General features: G+C 44.6%; 1 protein-coding gene across 3 annotated transcripts in view; it reads right to left on the bottom strand.

The window, feature by feature from the left end:
- The window catches only part of BTBD3 (BTB domain containing 3), a 73,258-nt gene that overhangs the window by 31,980 nt on the left and 19,308 nt on the right, over positions 1 to 21,970 (bottom strand). The window contains exons 1-4 of one of the 3 annotated variants that reach the window (XM_069608332.1): positions 2,537 to 2,793; positions 2,108 to 2,360; positions 1,660 to 1,750; positions 1,184 to 1,302 (exon numbers count right to left, since the gene is read on the bottom strand). In XM_069608332.1, the coding sequence (XP_069464433.1) occupies positions 1,184 to 1,302; positions 1,660 to 1,750; positions 2,108 to 2,250 (353 nt within the window). In that variant the 5' untranslated portion in view covers positions 2,251 to 2,360; positions 2,537 to 2,793. Of the gene's footprint in view, positions 1 to 1,183; positions 1,303 to 1,659; positions 1,751 to 2,107; positions 2,795 to 21,970 lie in introns of those variants that run through there. The other 2 variants (XM_069608331.1, XM_069608330.1) reach the window with 2 other exon arrangements.

Here is a 21,970-nt window from a genome sequence, read left to right as displayed (position 1 = left end):
CCATTTCATTCAGTAAATGGTCATTGTGTGGTGTGTGGCAACTAGACTGACCCCTGCGTAATTTACCACCCACTGATATAAGTGATAATGGTTACTTAGAAAAGTCAAGTAATCGGCCCGAATTAGTAAATTCCAACACGGAATACAATGTAAAGAATGCTGAAAATGTAGTTCTCACTGTTGTCCAATCTGAGCTTTGGCCCAGGGAAAAGCAGTTTATTATGTTTTGGAGGCGGTGGGGCGGGGTTAATGATGATCCGGTAATCAAACTGGGGCACTCTTGCTTGGCTGCGCGGGGACTACTGCACTAGTTTTTCTTAGGAATAAAGAAATGTAAGAACCAGTAGGAGGAGCTAATGTGAAGGTAGCACCTTTTATAAAACAAAAAACATTCTGCTGTACTTAAAATAAACCGCTTTAACATTTAAATTCATACGGACCGAGTATGTAATATAAAGCTACAACTGCTTTGTTAAAAAACAGTTGCCAGATGGGCTACATCTGATGCAGCTTTCTAAATGAAAATGTGTTCATGTCGACAAGTATGTTGGATATTGGAAGACTAGATGAAACCAGACTAGATGAAACCTGGAAAAATTGCCTTAATACCAAAAATGCATTACAATAATTAGAATCCTGAATGCGATGCCACACACGTTCCTGTATCGCTTTTCAAATGTCAGCTTAAATATAGCTTTCATTTGTAAAAACGCACCGTGAAAAAAAGTCACATTGGTGTTTTCAGCATAGGGCAATCTGCCTACAACAAATGCAAAGATCGAGCTTAATTCACCAGAGAAACTGCTGGAGACACTCGTATGAATGCACAACAGTGTGTTGCTTGACTGGGTCAGAGACGTTCATGGCATACCAATTTGCTCTTCAAACCAAAAAGCATACTTAACATAGCAAAGGAGTGGATAACAGCAATATGTTTAAACCTAGAAAATTATCATTTTGACTTTTGGTATTCAAAATGGCTTAGTGTGTAGGCCCACGAGTTGGAATATCAAGAGTTCACCATGCCAACATGCGTACTGCAGAGTCCCACGAGATAAGCTAGGTGTTGCAATTGAGGAAATAATAGAAAGTTTGTAGATCGGAGCAGTGCCTTTGTACATGCTTTAGTCAAACACGTTATTTAAAAGAATCAATGCTGTTTTATCAGCTGAACAAGGCTTACTTCAACATAGCAAGAAAAGCTGCAGGTTCAACATCAGGAATACGAATTTCATCGTTGTCCTCCGCAAGCTCCCCGTAAAACATTGCGTGGAATACAGAGCTCCCGACGGCTAAAACATACTAAGGAGAAAAGGAAAGCCCATTTGAACATTCAAACATCTGCAGCCGAATAACTGACACAAAAGTGGTAGGTCTACTAATGTCCGCAAACACCAACACAACTAACCAAAAGAGTAAAGCCCACTGAAAATTAAATATGTGCTTTTAATCGTCCTGCAATCAGAAATTCTGTAAAACAGCTGAATAATAACGAAATTAATGTTTGCAAAGTTATGGGCGATTAACATAGCATGTGTATATATGCCAGGATATTAACCACAACCCTTCATGAACACAGTTAAGTTTAACTCTACAAGTGCAAGTTAAAACAGGTTATAAAGTCGAAAAGCTGAAATACTAAAGCACCCGTTTGCTTACTTTGTGTCCTGGCAACCGCTGGGTCCCACCTGACGGCCCCACCACAAAATGAACATCTGCCATCAATTCATTGTTGAACATCACTGCATTTCTATAAACAGAGGGCACACATTACTGATGAATACACAGGCATGCTCAGTCATACCCATTTTAACAGATTAAAACGCTAAAAGGTGATTGGATAAAGCAAAGCAGGGTATGCAATTAACTGTTTTACAAGTCAGTGTTCAAAAGGGGCAATGCACCCGTAGGAGGAAAACTAGCACAAACCTTTTATTGTGCATCCATCAGGGGAAGCACTTGAAAAGAAATCTCGTCTGCATAGAAACTATTCAACTAAAACAATGCTTTAATATACATGTACTCACACATGAATAAGAAAGGCAACCCTCAAATGTGTAACGCATCTACCTAAACACACCCACAAGTATTAATGTAAATGACTTACCTCTCTCGGATGGTGGGATACAATCCTTGCCAGTTGGGAGCAGGAATAGTGTTGTTGTTGTTGAGGTTCTGTTGGTGGTACTGCTGGACTGCGTTTGGATTTGAGTTGGCAGGCTTCTTGCTGGGAAAGATCTCAGCAGCCATCTTCTTCTTTCGGGTCTTTAGTGTAATGATTTCATAACAAACTGGTGGCAATTTGCTGCTGTTGCTAGCATTACCCTTCGGACCTTTCTTTGGGCGGTTCTTCACAGACTCTGGAAGCATTAAAAAGAAAGTGAGGCATTTCATGTTCTTTCCCTTGGCATCGACCATGAGTACAGCTTGAGAGGTCAACTAGGTTTAGAGCATGCAGAAAAAATAAGGAGAGTCCCAAGAGGTCAAAACAACCGCGCAACAATGAAACATAGCTTCTCTTTAAAGGCAAGGTGACCTTTTACATAGGATAAAGCCGAACAGCGCTTCAAGTTTGATCCAGCGTTTCATTTCGCAGACACATTCCCTTCATGTTGTCCAATTCCACTGGTTACCAAAGCTTCCTAAAAAGAGTGCGCGCCCCTGCGAGTGCCAAGTAGCTGCTGGAATATGGAAGTGGTGGCACGGGTTTTGAATCGAGCTCGCGTCTGGAGCTTCCACCACAAGCCTGCAGGGCTGCTGAAGTTGTGTTGCTTGGATCTTGTAGGAGTATGTATTACAGCCCTGCAGATGGAGTCAGTCCGCGTTGAGAGCCAATCGCTGAAGTCGCCGATACCGATTGGACAAAGGAGCGCACTGTCACAAAATGCAAAGCGTATAGCAATAACATTAAAGGCACAATACTCGCGCTCTCCCTTTCAGTGCCGGATGCACGGCTCATGAACATTACAACGGTAATATTATACTTTTACATATCACCACAAGAGTCACCATAAAACGCATTGATGGAAAAACACAGATGAAGGAAAGTGCCAACTCACGAATTCCGTATTGCAGTCGCAATCTCCCTGCATTGGAAGTGCCTCCAGCAGCCACGCAAACAAGGATCGTGAACGCACCCGTGAATGCACGAAACATACTATAGGCAAAAAGATGCATGCAATGCAAACCACATTCTCCGAGCCTCAGCAAACGAGAAGAATAACAAAAGGAGACCGGTCAGGCGCCGAAACAAGCAAGATTATGTAACGTTTCTTAAGTAAATTGCTCAGCTCGGAGATAAAAAAAAAAAAAAAAAAGGAGACCGCCGAATGCCTTTCTATAGCAAATAACGCAAACCTCCTCGCGCAGTTTTGAGTCTGATGCTGCTTGAATAGGGATGAGATCACAGCATTAGCCTACAGTCAAGAAACATAATGCCTCCTGACAGGAGTTTCAAACCACCAAGCTCTTCTAATTACGCCAACAGTTAGATCAGATATGGTTGCAAAGAATAAGAAAAGGGCAAACGTCTCCCTCAAGTCAAGAGGAACGAAGGTGAACACATTTAATGAACGTTTAATAGCAATGTCCACGATAATTTTTTATTTTTTATCTGCCGCCGTGTTTAGGCAATTAATGTCAACTATTATTTTGCCTCATACATTTTAGTACACGTAGTGAATAAAGCCAACGTACCTCATGGCGAAAAAGACCCATCCAAAAGAATGAGCAATTTAAGAAAATATCATTGCCTCACACACGCCCGCAGAAGCATTCATTCCTGCCGTGTGAGGGTAGCAGCTTAAAAGTGCAAGAGGGAGAAGTTCCTTTACTGTAGGAATGGAGTGCGTGGGAGACACAAGGAAGAGACTCATTACGACTCTGGCAGTGGCTGTGTCGGTAAAAACAGCACGGTTGCCGTCAGAGTTGTGTTTTTTTTTGGCGCCTGGCTTTGGGTAATTACCGGGGCATTACAGCCCGGCAGTCCCGGAAGCCAGGCGCCAGAAAAAGTAACTCCACATTCCCATTTGAGTCCAATAGGACTCAATGGGAATGGGGAGGACGGAAGCACCAGCACCGTGTGCAACAGTGCCAGTACTTCAGTCAAAGTCTGCGAGCGGTTGCCTTTCTGCCCGCCAGGTGACGGAAAGACACCCGGCTCGCAGACTTGTACTCTGCCGGTCCGGTAACAATGGTGCCAGTGAGCCTACCGGTACAGTGGTTACCAGACCGGCAGGGTCATATAAGGCCCTCTGAAGGGAATTAAGGAAATGTAAGATGCAGATTACATACTGGTAATCTTGATTACATCTAGTCCTACTCTTCCTCATCGAAGTCCATACTTATAAAGGCAGTCTGCCTTTCCACCAGTCTAATTCACAAATTCCTATTGATGCTTTCTCCTGGTGGCAAACTTCACAATTCTGCCCCCTTCCCTGCCTGCCCCCCCCTCCACTCCCTCAAGGTAAAAAGGTGTGTAACCTTCCCCTGCCTCCTCCCAAGGTACAAGGGTGAGCAAACTGAGGAATTTGACCATTCGCACTGTGGGTGTGCGCGTGCCCAGGCTTTTTTGAAATTTTAAATGAAATTGAATGATCGTAGATCAACCTCTGGAAAAGGTGCAGGGCTTATCCGCACACATTTTCCTATGCTCACCACACAACATACACATAGACATGTGTACTCTGGGTGGACACATCCTGCAGTCACCATCCCCCTGCAGTCACCATCCCCCGTCGCATTTAGTTGGAATATGACAGCCAAGAGTGCATCAAGGCATCTCAGAAGGGGAGGCCAAAACCTTCCTCCTGCCATGGCCAACCTAACTAACTAATTAATTGGATACCCTGGGGAAAATCTTTGCCTCTATCCTGCTGCAGCATCTAAATCGTTGGGCTTGTGATGTTGCCCGATTAGATCCCAAAAGAACTTGTTTTGTCAAAGGGGTGGCCACCTACATTAACCGGTTAATACTAAACACTTTGAAGACTAAATCTAAGCTATAGTTTGCCTTTATAGATCTGGAACAGGCATTTGATAGCATAAGTAGAGAGAAGTTATGGGACAAAATGAGTGCATGGGCATGACCACCCGACTCATTACGGGTGATTAAAGCACTATACTCTGAAACGAAAATCCAGGTAAGACTATCTAATAATCCTGTGTTGTTCAGGAAAATACATACATCCATGGGGCTGAAGCAGGGCTGCCCGCTGACCCCAATACCCTTTAATTAGTACATCTCAGACATGTCAAGAGAGTCAAGCGGGGGTGCAAGCTTTTCCACCAAAAATCTATGGTTGAAAGGTCTCCTGGATTATGTATGCAGACAACCTGGTAATAACGGACCAGACACCGATTGGGCTTCAACGAAGAATGAGCCGGCTAGTGGCATATCAGAAGGAGAATGGTCTACGTGTCAATTCTAAGAAGACCAAGCATATGGTACTACTGTCAGGCAGGGGGGGAAAAGGGCTCCCAAATTTAGGTGATTAGTGGATGAAGAGATGCTGGAATGTGTGAAGGACACAACAAATGTGAGTGTATCCATCAACTCTAGCATTATCCAGACTCAATGGATGAAGAATGTGAGAATGACAACTTGGACCTCTATGTTGCACAAGTGGTATGGAAAATTCTCAATACCTTCTGTAATGACCTTCATAAACGGAAGGGTGTCTCCATTCTCATTTATGGAGCAGATACCACATTGAATTTGCTAACACAATTTTGGGCGGGATTGGAGTTATTACTGGAAGCGGGTTTTTCATCTCCCGCAATCCTTACCAATTGCCTTAATTAGATATGAGCTGGGGCTGCAATCTACTGGCTCAATTATTGGTTGGAAAAGTCTGGCATGATTTAAGAATTGTGTGGAACTGGACTCGTTTCGTCGCTTCAAGACATTGAGTAACAAGGGAAATGCTAATAGGGATTGGCTGTTAGACATTTGTAAGAAAACATTTATGGAAAGACTTCTAGGCCTAGACTTAACAAGAGAAACCCTATTGGAAACTCCTGATAAGGTAAATGAGTAGATAATGGATCAGGACTGGATAAATATTCAAGAAACAAGGCTAAAGTATAAAAGGACTCTTAAGATGGTGCTAGAGAGATCAATTAATCAACTCCCGGCTTACCTTATCAATTTCCCTAATTACCACAATCGAAACTTGTTCATGCGATTGAGAGTGAATATCCTCCCCACACGAGAGGTTCTGGCCTCATGCAGGCGGATACATAAAACAGAGACCTTTTGTAGGTATTACAGTAAGAAGGAAATAATGGAGTTCAAACATTTGATCATGGAATGTTCAGGGTTAAACAGGTTAAGAAGTAAATACATGAATGATGTGGGAAAGGGTTTATACTCTCCATTGCTGGAAGAGTGGTGGAACATGTTTGTAGTGGGTGAAAACTTGTCGAAAATGTTTGCAACCATAAAATTCATGGAAGCTATTTTAGAACTTTACATTTATTTGATGGAGGAATGGAATGGAAGGTGTGATATGAAGATTTGGTATTTATTTCATGGATAGGGTGGACATGGGTCCGACATGTGGGACCTGAATGTCAATACAATTTGAAATGTTATTTATGAAAGGTTTGTAATAAGCCAAACACAAAAATAAAAAGTAGCACCTTTAATACATTCCCCCTTCAATCGATCTTTCTATCAACATTCTGTCCCTCTCAATCCTTCTTCCTTTTACTTGCACCCCCACACCCTTGTTACCCTGGTCATGTCCCTTCCTCCTCAAACTGATTTTTGGGGAAGATATAGCTGGATATCTTTGTTCCATCAGGTGAACACTCTCCCCATAATGCTTTGTATTGTTCAGGTCTGGTAGAGGTGCTGTGAACATTATTTCTACTTCATTCTCTCTTTCAATCATACCGGGGTGATCTTCGCTGAATACCTCCTCAACCTTCATTTTATGCCATTATATAACCATAGTTTTGCTGTGTTTTTGTGATTTCAATATTTAAATATTGACAGGAGAGATCAAATGGCCAGACCTTAAGAGAAATAATGAAAGGTGTATTCTGTCACAATGCAGAAAGCGGCCATACGGCAATGATTTCAATACAGTTTGTGCTTGCGTCGGCTGAATGTCACATACATTTTACTCTCTTGCAAAGGAGAAAAGTCATTTTTACTCTCTTAAAATCACATTTACTCTCAAAGTTTAAAAACAGGGAGTAAAATACTCCCACCTCAAAATCTTATCTGGAGCACTGATTGTTCTTATTTCCTCTACTGCATCTGTGATTCTTCCAGTTGCAGCATCATAAGAGGGAACTGAGGTATAGCAGGTGCTCCCTATCTTATGGCACACCCCTTCTACACCACCATCATAAGTTCCAAAATAAAACTATTTTGGAGAGTTGTTAGACACGATTGTATGCAGTGCCCTTTGGGTGCACTACAACAACCCTGACCTCCTGGCAATAGGAACCCAACCTTTGCTAGAAGTCTGTGCTACACAGGTTGGTAGCATGTTGAGCAGCCAGGCTTATCTCAAGAGGGGTCAATGTGAGCTGCAGGGGAGATGCACAGAGATTCACAGTGACAAGTATTCAAATAAACACTTACATACAAGGTTTCTTGAATAAACAATTATCAGTCAGTTAGAAGAAGCCTTCTTCAGAAGGGAGCAATAAAAAAGCAACATACAAATACACTTCAAAACTACACAACCCTAGTTTCTAAATCCTTTTGGTATGTTCCACAGTCACCGCCTACACCCTCAGGTGACTTCAATAGCTAGGGTGCTGGGAACATGAATATCCTACTGTAGCATTTAGATCATTCTTAGGAATTGGTCAAAAGAAAAGGTTATTAGATCAAACAAGAGAGCACAAATATTCTGAAGCAGTCATTCAGTGTACCAGGTAAAGCTCAAGTCAATGGGCAAAAGTCTTATATGAGCTGAAGCACTTCTGGTAGTTAAGTAGAAAAATCTTTGCACAATGTTTTAGAAGTCATTGAAGAAAAGAAGAATCAATGTAGGGCCACAAGCTGTTTAGACTTGTGAGTGGTATAAGATGCAAGCAATTCTACAGTAAGAGGTAAGTTCCCTCAGACTTTACAGTACCTTTGGATTGAAGAAAAAGTGCAGCAGATGACTTCTGTTCCTGTGCAGCTCTGCATATCTCACTGTTCCTGGGCCTCAGTCGTGGGGACAAGAGGAGGACATCGGGGGACTCTTGCACTGCAATGGGACGGTCACCGCTCGCAACCGGCAATCTTCAAACAAGTGGCACTTGGTGTTTCACCTCCTTGTGACTACCGCAAATAGCAACACAGAGGTTCCTGGCTGCCGAGATGGACTTTCCTTGCTTCTGGGGTCCTGCACTCTGTTGAGGGGGCTCGGGCTTGTCAGTCCTGCTTCCTGGGAGTCCAGAGGAACTTCCTGGAGCTCTTGGCCAATCAGGTGTTCCTCTCCCTGGCTATTCGGTTTCCAGCAGCTGCTCTGTGGAAATTGACCAGCTCCGTGAAGATGTCCAGGTGGCGTACTTTGGAGTTGATTGGTCCCACCAACTCAAGGGGAGAAGTCGTCCTTGCAGGGGCTTCTCTTTTGATATGAATTTGGAGTCTCAGCAAAGCAGCAGGGCTTCACCGGGCAAACCAACAGTCCAGGAGTTGCAGCAGGCGCCCTCTTCAAGTTCTTCTTCGGTTCTTTCGTCCAGTGGTTGACTGCCTTCCAAGCCAAAAGCATTGCCTTTTATTCAGGTTTCTCCCATTAATTCCAGCCTAGCCGTCAGTCACCCAGCAGGATGGTTGTCCTTGCCGGACAGTCAGCCGGCCAATCACTACAGAGTGCATTTGGGTCTCCTAGGAGACTAAGCACAGACAGTTTCAGACACCTCCCTCACTTACTGCCCCCGACAGTCACCCTGGAGCCATAGGCGGGCTTCACTCGTGAATCCCGCCAAACCCAAAGCGAATAAAGGGACCAAACCTGGTTTGGCGTCCAGAGTAGGTCTCAAGAAGGACCTTTCCACAAAGAAATGGCGAAAAAAGAAAACTGGGCCATTTTGACAAAAATGGTACCCTTGGGTGCTTTTACGGCAGCTGCAAACGCAGCCCGCGGTAAATGTACATCACAGTAGTTAAAAGTAAACCACTGCAACCAGCCATTTAGTGAGGAAAGAGTAACATAAAAATGTTACATGAGAAGAGAGACAAAAGGGGATAATAAGTAAACCCTCCAGCAGCCTATTGAAAGCTATGTGTGCTGGGTCTAGAAAATTACAAATGTAAGTAAAGTCAATTTCACTTTATTGCTCTGGGAAACCGTAGTTTGTCCCAAAGAAGGGATTTAAACCTTTGGAAAGCTGGAAGACTTCCTGTGCCACTGCACTGAAGGTGCTGTGTGACACAATGTAAAAGATGATGCCTATGGAGTTTATCAGGCCCCATACCAAAAAGAAACACAAAGTTCAGAAATCACATTAAAAAAAAATAAACAAAAATAAACACATGAGAGGGTGGGAAAAAGGGTCACACTCTCTCCAGGTTAAAAAAAAATCAAGTCCTCAAAATACAGCAGAGTTGCTGCAGGTCTCTAAGGTGGAGGGAATTATCACATTTCTGAGAATTCTCCCTAACAAGGGTCATTAATCATAGGGCCCGTAGCTCCACACACCGCGCCAAGTCCCTTTCCAGTTGCATTTGCCAGTTTAAGCAGTTTGTAACGCGTGCACTGCAACCACTTTGCATTGGCTGCCGCTTGTACCACTGGAAGCCGGAGGGAGGCAAAAAGACATATGCTGAGCTGAACAATTTCAGATAGGGTGGAATGTTCTCTAGGCTCTTGGTAAATTCCGCTGAGATGTAGTTGCTGCTGGACCTTTTCTTCCTTGTTACTTTGTGTTTGTTTCTTTGTATTTCTGCTGGCACTTTCTCTTCATACGCGAACAACTAATAGAGTGTTAACAAGTCTGCACGGGGCACAACTAAGGTAGGATTAGAGCGTTACCAGTGCGCACACCCCCTTCCACTCTGGTGGTAGACGGGCATATTCTCCGTTTCCCCATTTCCAACAGGAGTCCATCAAAGCTGCAGTCCCCTTTAGCAACGCCTGATGTCCATCATCCTACTTCAAGCAGTATTCATCCCCAGCATTATTGTTCCATTTGCTCTGAAACACAATGAATACTGTGTGAAAGGCTTTATGTTTTCTGGACATGGTTTTTCGTTTATCCACGTTTAAGCATAACTGTTCCAAATGTTCTTAAATCCGCATTTATTTTCTTAACCACCCTTTTTTCGAAGCCCACCAGCCCTTCTGCGCAGCACTGCGACATTCCCCTTTCCTACCTCCCATTGTGCAGCACCGAACCCCGGATATGCCTCAGGGGTCTGGTGTGGCACCATGGCACATTGTGTACTCCATGGTGGTCTTACAGTGTATTCTTTTATGGACAAAGGGCGCCTGTTTTCCCTTTTGTACCCATGCGTTACATATTCCAGAACCATGTACTTACTCTTCTCCTGGGCCATACTTTCTAGCTCTATAAAGTTGTCCTCAAACACCTCGTCCCCCTCATCAATCCACTGTACTTCTGCTGTATGCCCCTGGAACATACCCGTAGTCCTACACAAGGCCATATGTACCAGACATTCTCCCTCTTCTGCAGTCACCTCTTGTGGCAAGAATTGCTTCAGCATTCCTGTGAGGTGTGCAATCAGCGAGCACACATAGCATGAACCACTGGTGCTCCCCCGTCCCAGCTTCTTTTCCCCATACCATATGTTTTATAAGGCCAGGTCCACCCCCTACCTGACAATTTAGTAGAATTCTATTGGGTTAGCTATACTTCGCTTAGTGTGGGTCACCATATAACCACCAGCTGATGGGCCCAATGCAGGTGTTAAATGCCAGAAAAAAAGAAGACACAAAACAAAGATGCAGAACAATAAACCACATTTTACATTTACCCCACTCTTCTCTTTATTCCCACGCCCTCTTCTTTTTCCTCGTCAGTCATTTCTATTGTGGGTTTTCTGGAACACCCTATTATCGTACAATATGTTAATGTAAGTTGGCTAATACTCCCCATCAAGTGATTCCTCCTCTTCCAGTTGTGCTGCTGGTATCGTGGCAAACGTGCGAGTTGTGAATCCATAAAAGTCGTTATTTTGTTTTCACTGCCATGGACGTTTAGAAGACCACTTCAAAAAGGACCACAAAACCGAGGCTCTTTCCACTTTCTCACTGTGATTCGAATAAGTATGTTGGCCCCTGGGTAAAGAGGCTGTGTTTGTGGAAATGCTCGACGGGCTTGGGCACACTCTTCAATGTTGGTTGACTCACTTGTAGATTGCTGGACCTGGCAGAATATGTAGCGAAGCACATTGGTCATCTAAGTAAATGGTCTTTAATTTCATTGCCAAGGATTTCTGAGGTACGTGAAGGAGGGACTGGCACATGCACTGTCCTTCCGGTTCGAATTTCATGTGGAGTAAGGTGGTGCTCCACAGAAGGTGAGTTTCAAGGGGCGAAAAGTGAAAGAGGAAGACAAAAAAGCCAATTTCGGCACATATTAGTCGTTAGCTTAGCCAAGCGCTCTTTTAATAATCCAAGCCGGTCAAGTGGCACAGCGAGTAGAGCGCTCGTTTTGAAATCCGTGCAGAGCTTGCTAACGCAGGTTCGAATCCCGGCGGGGCCAAACTCAGCCTTTCATCCTTCCGAGGTCGATAAATGAGCACCACACACCATGGGTAATAATAAGCAGCGCTCAGATACCTGAGGGTTTGTAGCGCTATATAAATGCCAAATTATTATTATTCATTCATTCTCTCCACAATTCCGTTCGCCTGTGGCAGGTACACTGAAAAGAAGTTTGTGTTTGATCCCTAAGAGATGCGTTATCTCCCCAAAGAGATTGTGGGTGAAGTGTTGGCCATTATCTGACCTTATCGCCTCACATACACCCCCTCTTTGGAATACATCCCTCACTAGGAAATCCTCAGCGGAATTTGCACCATTCTTTGCACGGTGGGCCCTGCCGCAAGCCAACACGAAAATGGACAGACCACCACAATTAGGTACCTGTAGAAGGCACATCTTTCTTGCATGTCAACATAATTGATAAGCAAAGGCCAAAAGTGCCCTTCCGGCCGTGGTGTCGTTCCCTGCAACGTTTTTAAAGTATGGCCAGACAAACTTTTTATAAACCATACAAATTCCCATAAACTCATTCACTCACTCACTCATGCATGTTTGGAACGCAACATTCCCTTGCTCAACTCTGCAACTATGCTTTCTTTGGACGCATGGTTGTGGAAATGCAGCTGTTCTAAAGCAACGTTTATAAATGTACTGGGCATTAGAGGCTTTTCTCTGCCGCCAAATCAGGCCAGTTGGCAACAGTGAACACCCTCTCTTTATCCAGTTTTTTTCCTCTTTTGGTACCTCTCCTTGCAATTCTATAATGTGTACTATGGGGACTGGGGTTACATTTCCCTCCCCTTCTTCCGCGCCACTCTTCTTTCTTTCTGCTGCCATGAGTGGCACAGTTTTCCCTTCTCCAGGGTACCTCTGAACTCACCCTCATCTGGTAAATATGCTGCTGCCTTTGTCGCTTGTCAGCCATTTCATTCCCCTTTGATATCCAGTCTTGTTTTCCTTTGTGTGCAGCGCATTTTATTATCGCCATCCCTACTAGAACTTTTAGGGCCTCAATTAATTGTTTTAGTAGTTCTTCATGTTGTACAGGGGACCAGTCACTTCTTTTGAATCCCCTCCTTTCCCACTGTGCCAGTCCCGAATGGATCGTTGACGTGACATAGGCAGAGTTGGAAAAGATGTTTGCTACATGCCCCCCCCATCATTTTTGGTGCTCTTTTTATCGCCGCCAATTCTGCTGCGTGTGCGAAATAATGCGAAGGTAGTCGCTGCGGAGATGCTATTACATATGCCCTGTTTATACAGCACACTACTGCCGTACCAGTAGGTCTCCTTGCGGTCTCTGGTTCAATACTAGATGACCTGTCAATATAGACCAGGGCTGCTTCTGTTATTTCCTCTTTTACCTGTACATTTCCTTCTATCCTGTCCAGGTGCGCTGCAAAATCTTGTATGTAATCCCCTTCCTGCATTGGTTCTGCTAGGTAGATTGCTGCGTTTACGCTTCAGCACCTTACCACCTCTATGGCTGGGTTGGTTAATATGGCCTCATATCCCGATGCTATTTGGGAACTTAATGTACTTTTTGATTTCTGAAGAATGGAGAATAAGGAGTGTTCCACGTACAATACTTCAGGACAGCCATGCAATTGTTGATGCCTCTTCAATTGCAAACGCTGCAGCCGCAAGCGATTGTTCACAAGGGAAGTGTCCTTGCATTACTGTGTCGACTCTTCCACTGTAGTAAGCTAGTGGTTGATGACCCCGTGGCTTCTGTTGCGTGAGGACAGCCGTCACCACTGAGCCATCTGAATGGGATAACAAATGGAATTTTTTGAAGTAATTTGGGTAGTTATCACTTGGTGCATGTGCCAGTGCGTCTTTTAGTTCTGTGAAACTTTCATTCATTTCAGACGTCCATTTTATGTCCCTCTTGTTTGTGCTTCCTTAAGGCCCTGCGGTAGGGGTTTAATAAATGTGGCATAATCAAATGCCCATGCTGTGTAATAATTGCATAGACCTAGTAACTTCTGCATCTATTTCACTGCTCGTGGAAGGGTGGTGGAATGAATGGCCTGCGTCCTCTCGGGTGTTACTATCCCCAAGAGATTGATGGGTGGGTCTTTGGAGTACAGTAAGGGAGCTACAAGGCGTTGTGTCCCTATGATTAATGGTAAATCTTTTTTTACTGGAACCGCAACCATCTTCCAAGAAAAGCCTTGCGCATCCATCACTTTGTTAGATAATGGGAAATCCCCTCCCTGATGCAGGATTTGGCTGCTCCTTTATCTATTAGAAACAAGAACTCTCTTGATCCAATTTTTATTGCTACCTCGGGTTCCTCTACAGGGTCGTCAGTTACTGCTAAGATTGGACTTGCACTTTCTGTGGGCTCCTCTATTGCTGTGCGTTATGCGACGGGAAGGGGAAAGGGTTTCCTCCTACCACGCTGACCCCTCGGTAAATGGGGCACCACGTTCTGCCCTAGCACCACTGTGGTTCCGCCTCTACTGCGGGTAGTTCAACCATCACTGGAACCGTTACCCTGCTGTTGGATGTCCTACCTTGGGGCTGCACACTTCCCTGCTGTGCTACCATCCCCGTTGGTTGCAACTACACTGGAGGACACCATCTGCTGCCACTGCAGCCCCTGCTGTTGCTACCTGGATTGTCTGTGCATGGTGCATAAATTGGCAGGTGCGCGCCAGGTGTCCCATGTTCCGACATATGTATCATGATCAGAAAACCCTGTATCCTGACCGATACCCCCCTCTTCCCCGGTGTGGAAACACTCTTGCTATAAAAGTATGCCCCATGAAATTCACCTGTGGTGGTGTTCCCCATTGTGGTCCATACTGCAGCAGCACGTACCCTCCTTGTTGTGGTCTATGTCCTATGGGAAACCCTCGGTGTAGTGCTGGTACCATAGTAACAGCGTTTGGCACTCACAGTGCTCCTTCCATGGTGTATTTAGCCAGTTTCTTTTGTACTCATCAGTTTACTGCCTTTGCGACATTCTTGGCTGCCTGCCTCTCATGTTCCTGCTTCCTCTTACAATAATGTACTATTGGTGCTTATATTTCGAGCCAGTCCTTCGCTTCTATACCCACTACCTTGTCCAAGGAAGCCTGTACTTCTACTGGCAGTCCTTTTACCAGTATGTGATAGACCAATGGAATGCATTTGTCCTAGCACCTTCACGTCTCTTGGGTGCATAAATACTGAACTTGCTTTATATATTCAGCTGGGTCATCGTCACCTTTCATTTTGTAAGCCATCACCGTTCCCAAGTCACAGCTGTCTGGATACATGTTCCGTAAAACTTTCCAGGCATGTGCTCGACAATTGGTAAATGGAGCTCCGTCATGAACATGGGTGCTCAATTTCACTCCTTTAAAGCCAGCCTGATTCAAATTTTTGTCTGCCTATAATTGCAGCAAACATTCATATCCCCTATGGCCAGCATCACCCCACTGTCTTTTTCTCGAGTGCCTGTATCCATTTGCTGGAACTGGCTACCAGGGAGGGCAAGCCACATATTAGGTTGTCCCGGTCCATTGTTTGCCAGGGCACGGAATGGGCTCCCCCTCGTCCCTTCTGTAGTAACAGCATTACCCGTGTCTTCGGTCATGTCCCTTCCTCTCTGACAGCTTGTGTCAACCCCATATCTACCTTCCATTTCCTACTACGTAAGGGGATGGACCAGTCCCTGTCGCAACCGTCACGGTCCGGTCGTATTCTTCCCGATAACCATTCTCCCTTATCCCCTTCACTCTTCTTCCTCAGTTCCTCCTCCATTACCCGTTCCGCCTCACTAAATAACATACCCACTTTTTGGCACGTATTCTTTTCCATGTCTGCTAGATATTTTCTTTTGCCTTGCTTGTGCACCTCCTCGCTTTGTGCTTCTTTCTCCATTCATCCCCATAGCTTTCCTCAGTTTCCAGCCAGGGGTTAGTATACCCAGCGGCTGGTTGCAAGGTGGGATATAACTCATAGGGTGGGGGGCTTGGCCGCCCTCTCCCACTGTCTTCTTCTTTCTTCAATTTTTCCTCTCTAGTCTCCTTGTATAATTTCTAGAGACCCGGTATGTTTCGCCTTTTTTTTTTTAGCTTGGAGCCTTCATATTTCATTAATGGGTACGAGAACATATTTTCCATTATCTTAATGTCAAACGTCCCTTCCCCAGGCTATGCATGGAAACACTGCCCTGCAGTCTCCCCGGCCCACTGATAATTGTATTTGAATAGTTTATCATGATACTGGGGCAATTTTCAGAACATGTGCTCTAGGGGGCTGTGCACATAAGCCATTATTTCCTTTCTTTTTAATTCTACTACGCTGTGTTCCCTACCTTCTCTTGTTCTCCCAACCCCCCCTTTTTTCCCCAATCACACTTCTCAACGTTCTCACTGGCCCTCTCTGCAGTCCCTACCGGACACTCCACTCGTTCACATTGGCCCTCTCCAAAGGCCCAACCACTCACTCACTGTTAGTACTCAACAGTCCTCTCCATGGGCTCATCGCTCCCTAGGTTAGCGCAAGAGTGTCCAGTGACAATTTTGGTGGCTTCATCACATGGCACATTCTTAGGAGGACTGCTATTTTCTCCATTTTTTAATCCAATTCTTTCAGAAAAGTTTACAATTACTAACACCATAGACTACAATGAAAAGGCTTCCTATGAAAAATAAATATTATATAGTCAAACAACGTTGGCCAAATGCAACAGTGCCCTGCCTCTTTATATAGCCGGTGCCACAGGGCTAGAATTGGCTAGACTCTAAATTAATGTGCAAATAATCTCATATAGCCAAAAGGCACAAGCCTTGGCTAACCAAACAGGGAAAAAAATGCCCAGGCACTCGAAAACCGCACTGGATAAAAGATACACTTCATTATTATCTCAGCATCACAACAGTATAAAAACATACATGTGGGGTACACTCCAATGAAGACGAACCAGGGAAAGAAGCACTTACCCCAGGGGATAAAAAAACACCACGCACCGCTCTGTCCCGAGCTTCCTCAGGCAAAGTTTAATCATAGTTGTCCGTGTCCCATTTACTTAAAAACAACGTCTGACAAGCCACGCCTCTCCCGCGGCAAATCAGGTGACTAATTGACCGCCTATGGACATATGTGCCCAACAGGTCGGCCATGGTGAATGGTAAAAAAGTAGCACAAATCGCTTAAAAAAACCATGGTTGGCCGAATATTGATTATAAATGTATCCTAAAAAATGACATTAAGTGCCACCTGAGTGACTTGGCCTAACAGACGTATATAGTGTGTTGCTGAGTGTTCCCGTGTGGCTTGGCATTACTTTATTGTTGCGGCGTCTCGAGGAAAGTCTTTCAATTGTTTCCACTGGCGTACGTGCTGCAAACGCATAATGGACGTACTTCTCTTTAAAAACTGGATCCATAGCGGAGTGTGTTGCTGAGTGTTTTCGTGGCTCCCGAGGCTCGGGTGGCAGCTGGGCCCCACTGTATGCACCTGCAAGCTTCCTCACACAAAAGGCTGAATTTCGTCTGTTCATCCATGTAGGCGGTATGCGGATATTTAACCGCTACATCCGCTACATGTTTCATTCATTTCTATTTCACGAGAATTACATAAAATTACTGTCTAAGCCGTAATCTTGAAACTAGTGCTTACTGAGTGGTGCGTTACTGATCCGCAGCTGCACTGACTCTGACTCGCATTCACCAGCAGCTGCGATAGGCACTGCTTTTCCAGAAACTGCCTCCTAACTATGGAGGCTGTAGAACTTGTTGTAGGGATTAGACCTTTCTGCTGGTGACGGTGACTGTGGGATACACTCCTTTGAACCACCCAGCTTTACTTAATGGTCTGCTTGATGGTGGCTACTGGATTTTGTATTATTAACTGGTTACTCCCCCTTGTATTTACATTCGTCCTGTGCGACCAATCTAGTGGGTGCGGGTATGCCCGGTAAAATGGCAGCAAGGAAGCAGTTTGTCGCTCTAAAAACTATATGGGCTCCAATCAGGAAATCAGGCTGGAGCTTGTCAAGCCACATTTGAGTCCAATGAACAAGGAGAGACTAACGGGGGCATTACAAAGGGCCCGCAGCGGCACTCAAAAAGGCCCACTGGATGCATACTTTCCTACCAAGTCATCTGCCTTGGAGGCGGTCCTGGTTAACGGCCGAAGTCCTGCATAACTCATTAGAGGCTGATAATAGCTTCCACCTGTTAGATCTGGACAACGATTTGTTACTTTAACTTTGCTATGCTCTACAAGGAAATCCACCTTGTGGCCTACGACATGGAAGAATCTGGCTGTCTTTCCCCTATGGGAACGGGGCGGGGGGATATCCTACGAGTGCTGAATCTGGCCAGGGCACTAATCGGCCACTGGAAGACTCGACAGCAGCCCGCACTGGAGGGCGGGGCGCTTCAGTACCTGGATGCTTAGTGACCTTGGCCCCTCGCTCAGCTATTGATGCAACAGCCAGTAGGCTGCAGGCGTCTACAATAAATAACCAATGATTATCTGCAAGCCCTAATCTGCTATACGAATCAGAATCAGCATTCCCTGGCTCAGTGCATGAAGACTATAGTACCCATAACATCACTGGAACCGCACAGAGGCATGTAGTATTACATTTCGCTGTAAAGATTCTTCTGAAACTCTGTGGCACGATGCATGAAGACCTGAAAGTGCAGAGGGCGACTAACGCAGCAATGTACAGGCTATTAACCCATCATAAACCTTCAGATTGCCTGTCTATTATAGATCTTCAGGACAAAGCAACTAAAAAATCTAAAATGCAAAACCCTAAAGACTTCCCCCACAAGACGACTGACTGTTGACGAGGACACGGCCCCCGAGAATGTATCATCAAATAGCAGTGACCCACCGGTAAATTCGCAGACGTTCTATCCCTCTAGGAAACAACTGAGACTTGCAAAAAGACTGCATCTAAAGTTCTCCAAACAGTCTAAACGCAGATTGTCATCTTTGGTGGAGAATACACTGGCAAAAGCACAACCACTAAACTCAACTTTGCGCGCAGGCAATAATAATACATCAAAGAAACAATGGAAAAGAGCTGCCCAGCACAAAAGAAGGTCTGCTCAGTCAGTGGATACTTTAACAAGTTGGCTGATAGCGGGTTTCTGAAAAAGATCAACTACTGCAAGAAGAGCGAGTCTCCCCTATTAAAGGAATACAGATCCCTCTCCAAATCCTGTCAATGGGCATGAAGAAGTCAAAAGGATCATAACTCGACCTATTGGAACATGGCCGAGACTCCAGCCCTAGGAAAGTTCCCACTTATCCTAGACAAGAAAAAACCTCACTATAACATCAGACACTTCTAAAACCTGCCGCCAAACCGCCAACTAAATCTATCAACTCTCATGGCACTGTTCAGTAAAATTCCATCTTTACGGATACTGAATTCAGGAGACTTTATTGAACCGCAGCACAATCTGCGGGGAAAAATAACAGATTCACTGCTGCATACCTGAAAGAGTGGTGCTTATACGCCGACATCAGTCTTCCCTTGCTTATTTGGGAAACTCATGGGATATTCCGCTCTCTGTGGAAGTAAACCCTACATGCTGCACAGAGTGTTATGGCCCTTGAGCGCCTGTAATTACTATTCCTCAACAAAAGATTTCCCAGACACCTGTTAAATTCAACGATGACCAAGGATGGGAATAGCTGATGAGAATGATCCCCCAAAAGAGATCAATAGAGTGAAATAATTCTATTTTAAGCTGAAACGTGAGGGGGTTCAATCATTGGCTTAACCAGGGTGGGTCTCGAGAACTGCTTATGTCCTGTGAAATTTTCATCCTCCAGGAGAGTTGGGTTACTTTCGAGTTGGAGTTTGATGGGAATGTAACACACCAGACTAAGGTCATTAATGGAAAGCGTGGTCGACCATCAGGTGGACTATTGATCTGTGCTAAAAATTGCTTTAATCTTAGAATTATTCACCAGGGCCAATTGGGAGGCAATATATTGGCTGTTGAAATATTTCCACCTGAGGGATGTGGGGTAAGCAAGAAAATATTGGTAGTCAATATTTATGATTCTCCCGGCACTCACATAACGGAGTCTATATTCGATGAATTGGACTCCATACTTTACTCATGGTATGCAAATGCAGATGGTAATCCAGTGATCCTCTGTGGTGATTGGAATGCCAAATGTGTGGATAAGGATGGGTGTGGGGCATATGGAAATGTTTATGATCACTGCGCAACGACAACGGGCAAATCTAACGACAAAGAAAGACAGTGGTTGGATTTCTTGAAAGAATGGAATTTGACCATATTAAACGGCTGTACTTCTGGGGACCAACCTGGTCAGGTGTCTTGGTTGGCTGGTGAAATAGTGGCAAAACTGGAGTACATGGATGCAAACGATGGCTTACTGGGGCAAGTGATGCATCTTAAAATTTCCCTCAATGATCACAGTGACCACGCCACTCTTATGCTGGCAATTGGGCCGACCATAGTGAGTGAGGGGAATGAGGTCTGTAGAGAGGCGATACCCAGCCATGCGGGGAATAGAATTTGATGGACACAGAAAAACATTGAAAAGATGTGTACTATTACTTTACCTTTAGGATACGCGGTGGGTAAGACATTACAGGGTAAAAACCCCGAGGCAATTGAAGTTTGGATTCAACAGTTGACCTGCTCAGTCTTTAAGAGCCATATTAAACCTGGTATAATGTGGAAAGCTGGGGGGAGTAAACGTTTTGACATTAACGTTCGCGATCAAAAACGCAAGATGCGCCGAGTGATTAGAGCCGTTAGGGCGCTAGCTTCCTACTCTGGTGTAACCTCCAAGGCTGGTAGCAGCGTAAATACCATAAGGCGGAAATTCTGCTCTTGGCTGAGATATTAATCAGCTATCTGAGCAAAGATCTGCTTGGCAGAATTTTGTACAAGTAATGATTAGCAAAGACAGCTGAAAAATATGGAATTTATTAGCAAAAGCAAGGGGTGAACAGTCAACCAGAATTTTGAACCCCATATCGGGTGAACAATGGGTCATGTGTAGATCTGCTAAATTCCATATTGACAAAACCCTTCCCCCTACTGCAGAGCACCTCTCTGAGCCCTGGCATTTACCTCTGAGCCACAGGATACTGATGAATGCTATTCTGAAACTCAAGTCATCTAAAGCCCCTGGCCCGAATGGTCTGGCAAATGTAGTGTTAAAAAAAAAAAAGATCTGAGCAATTGGTCCCAGGTCCTGTTAATTCTTTATTCTCCGGGTTTTTAGATCCCACACTATACCGTCTTCATGGCAACGGTCGGTGCTTATTCTGGTGCAAAAAAAGGGGGCCGGGACTAATGTTGCCAACTATCGACTTCTAGCCATGTTAGATGTTACCAGAAATGTGTTTGCGTCATTGGTGCTAAGGGTATTTCAATCCTGGGCCACTACTAATTAGATCCTTAATTTTGCCCAGACAGGCTTCCGCCCGGGCTCAGGCACTACTCACAACATCGGAGTACTTAATCAACTTATTCAGACCACACGTAGTAGAAAGGATGCCACTCTCTATATCGCATTTATTGATTTCTAACGTGCCTTTGATCAGGTTAATCGGGAAACTTTATGGGCAAAGCTTAGAGACTTGAATTGCCCGCCCTGGTTATTACATATTCTATTTCTCTTGCATAGTAACAACTTAGCTAGCGTACGACTGAACAATCAGCTGGCTATTTATACCCCCCAACTGGGTTTGACTATCAATTTGGAAAAAAACTAGCATAATCCTGATGACCAGAAACAAGGTTAGTAGGACTAGGATAGATACCTTAATTGGTACTATAGATTACTCCTTATCCTAGCCCTATTTAGGCTTGGAGCTTGACGCCCAGCCAGATTACAAGCTGATAATAGCCCACAAAAAGCAGCGAGCTAAGCTTCTTACTCTACAAGCATGCAAGTTTGCCAGAGGAAACGCAGGATATATAGCATGGAAGGGATTATTAAGCTTTACCAGCAATGCTTTATCCATGCCATCCTGTATGGTCTTGATACACTAGCTATTTGAGATCTTACTTGGCTAAACAGGCTTGAAGGTCACTATTGCCGCTCAGTATTGAGCCTAGGACCTTCTTGCTCAATGGAATTCCTTCGCCTGGGACTAACATCATTAGGGGGTATGGCACTTCGGGCTAGGGGGTGTCTTTACCTAAAATCTTGTGCTGACCCAGTTTGTAAGCTGCTTGCAGTGGTAGGGCAAAATCATGATTCTGAGAGGTACTGCAAGGCCTGAATATACAAGTCCCTGAATTAAACGCTCTTCATGGAGATTGACTGGTCTT

The sequence above is a fragment of the Ambystoma mexicanum genome, chromosome 4q, assembly GCF_040938575.1.
Source record: "Ambystoma mexicanum isolate Mex_15411 chromosome 4q, UKY_AmexF1_1, whole genome shotgun sequence".
Classification (NCBI taxonomy): domain Eukaryota; kingdom Metazoa; phylum Chordata; class Amphibia; order Caudata; family Ambystomatidae; genus Ambystoma; species Ambystoma mexicanum.
The sequence above is the reverse complement of the archived record's forward strand: the minus strand, read 5'-3'. Positions and strand labels throughout refer to the sequence as shown.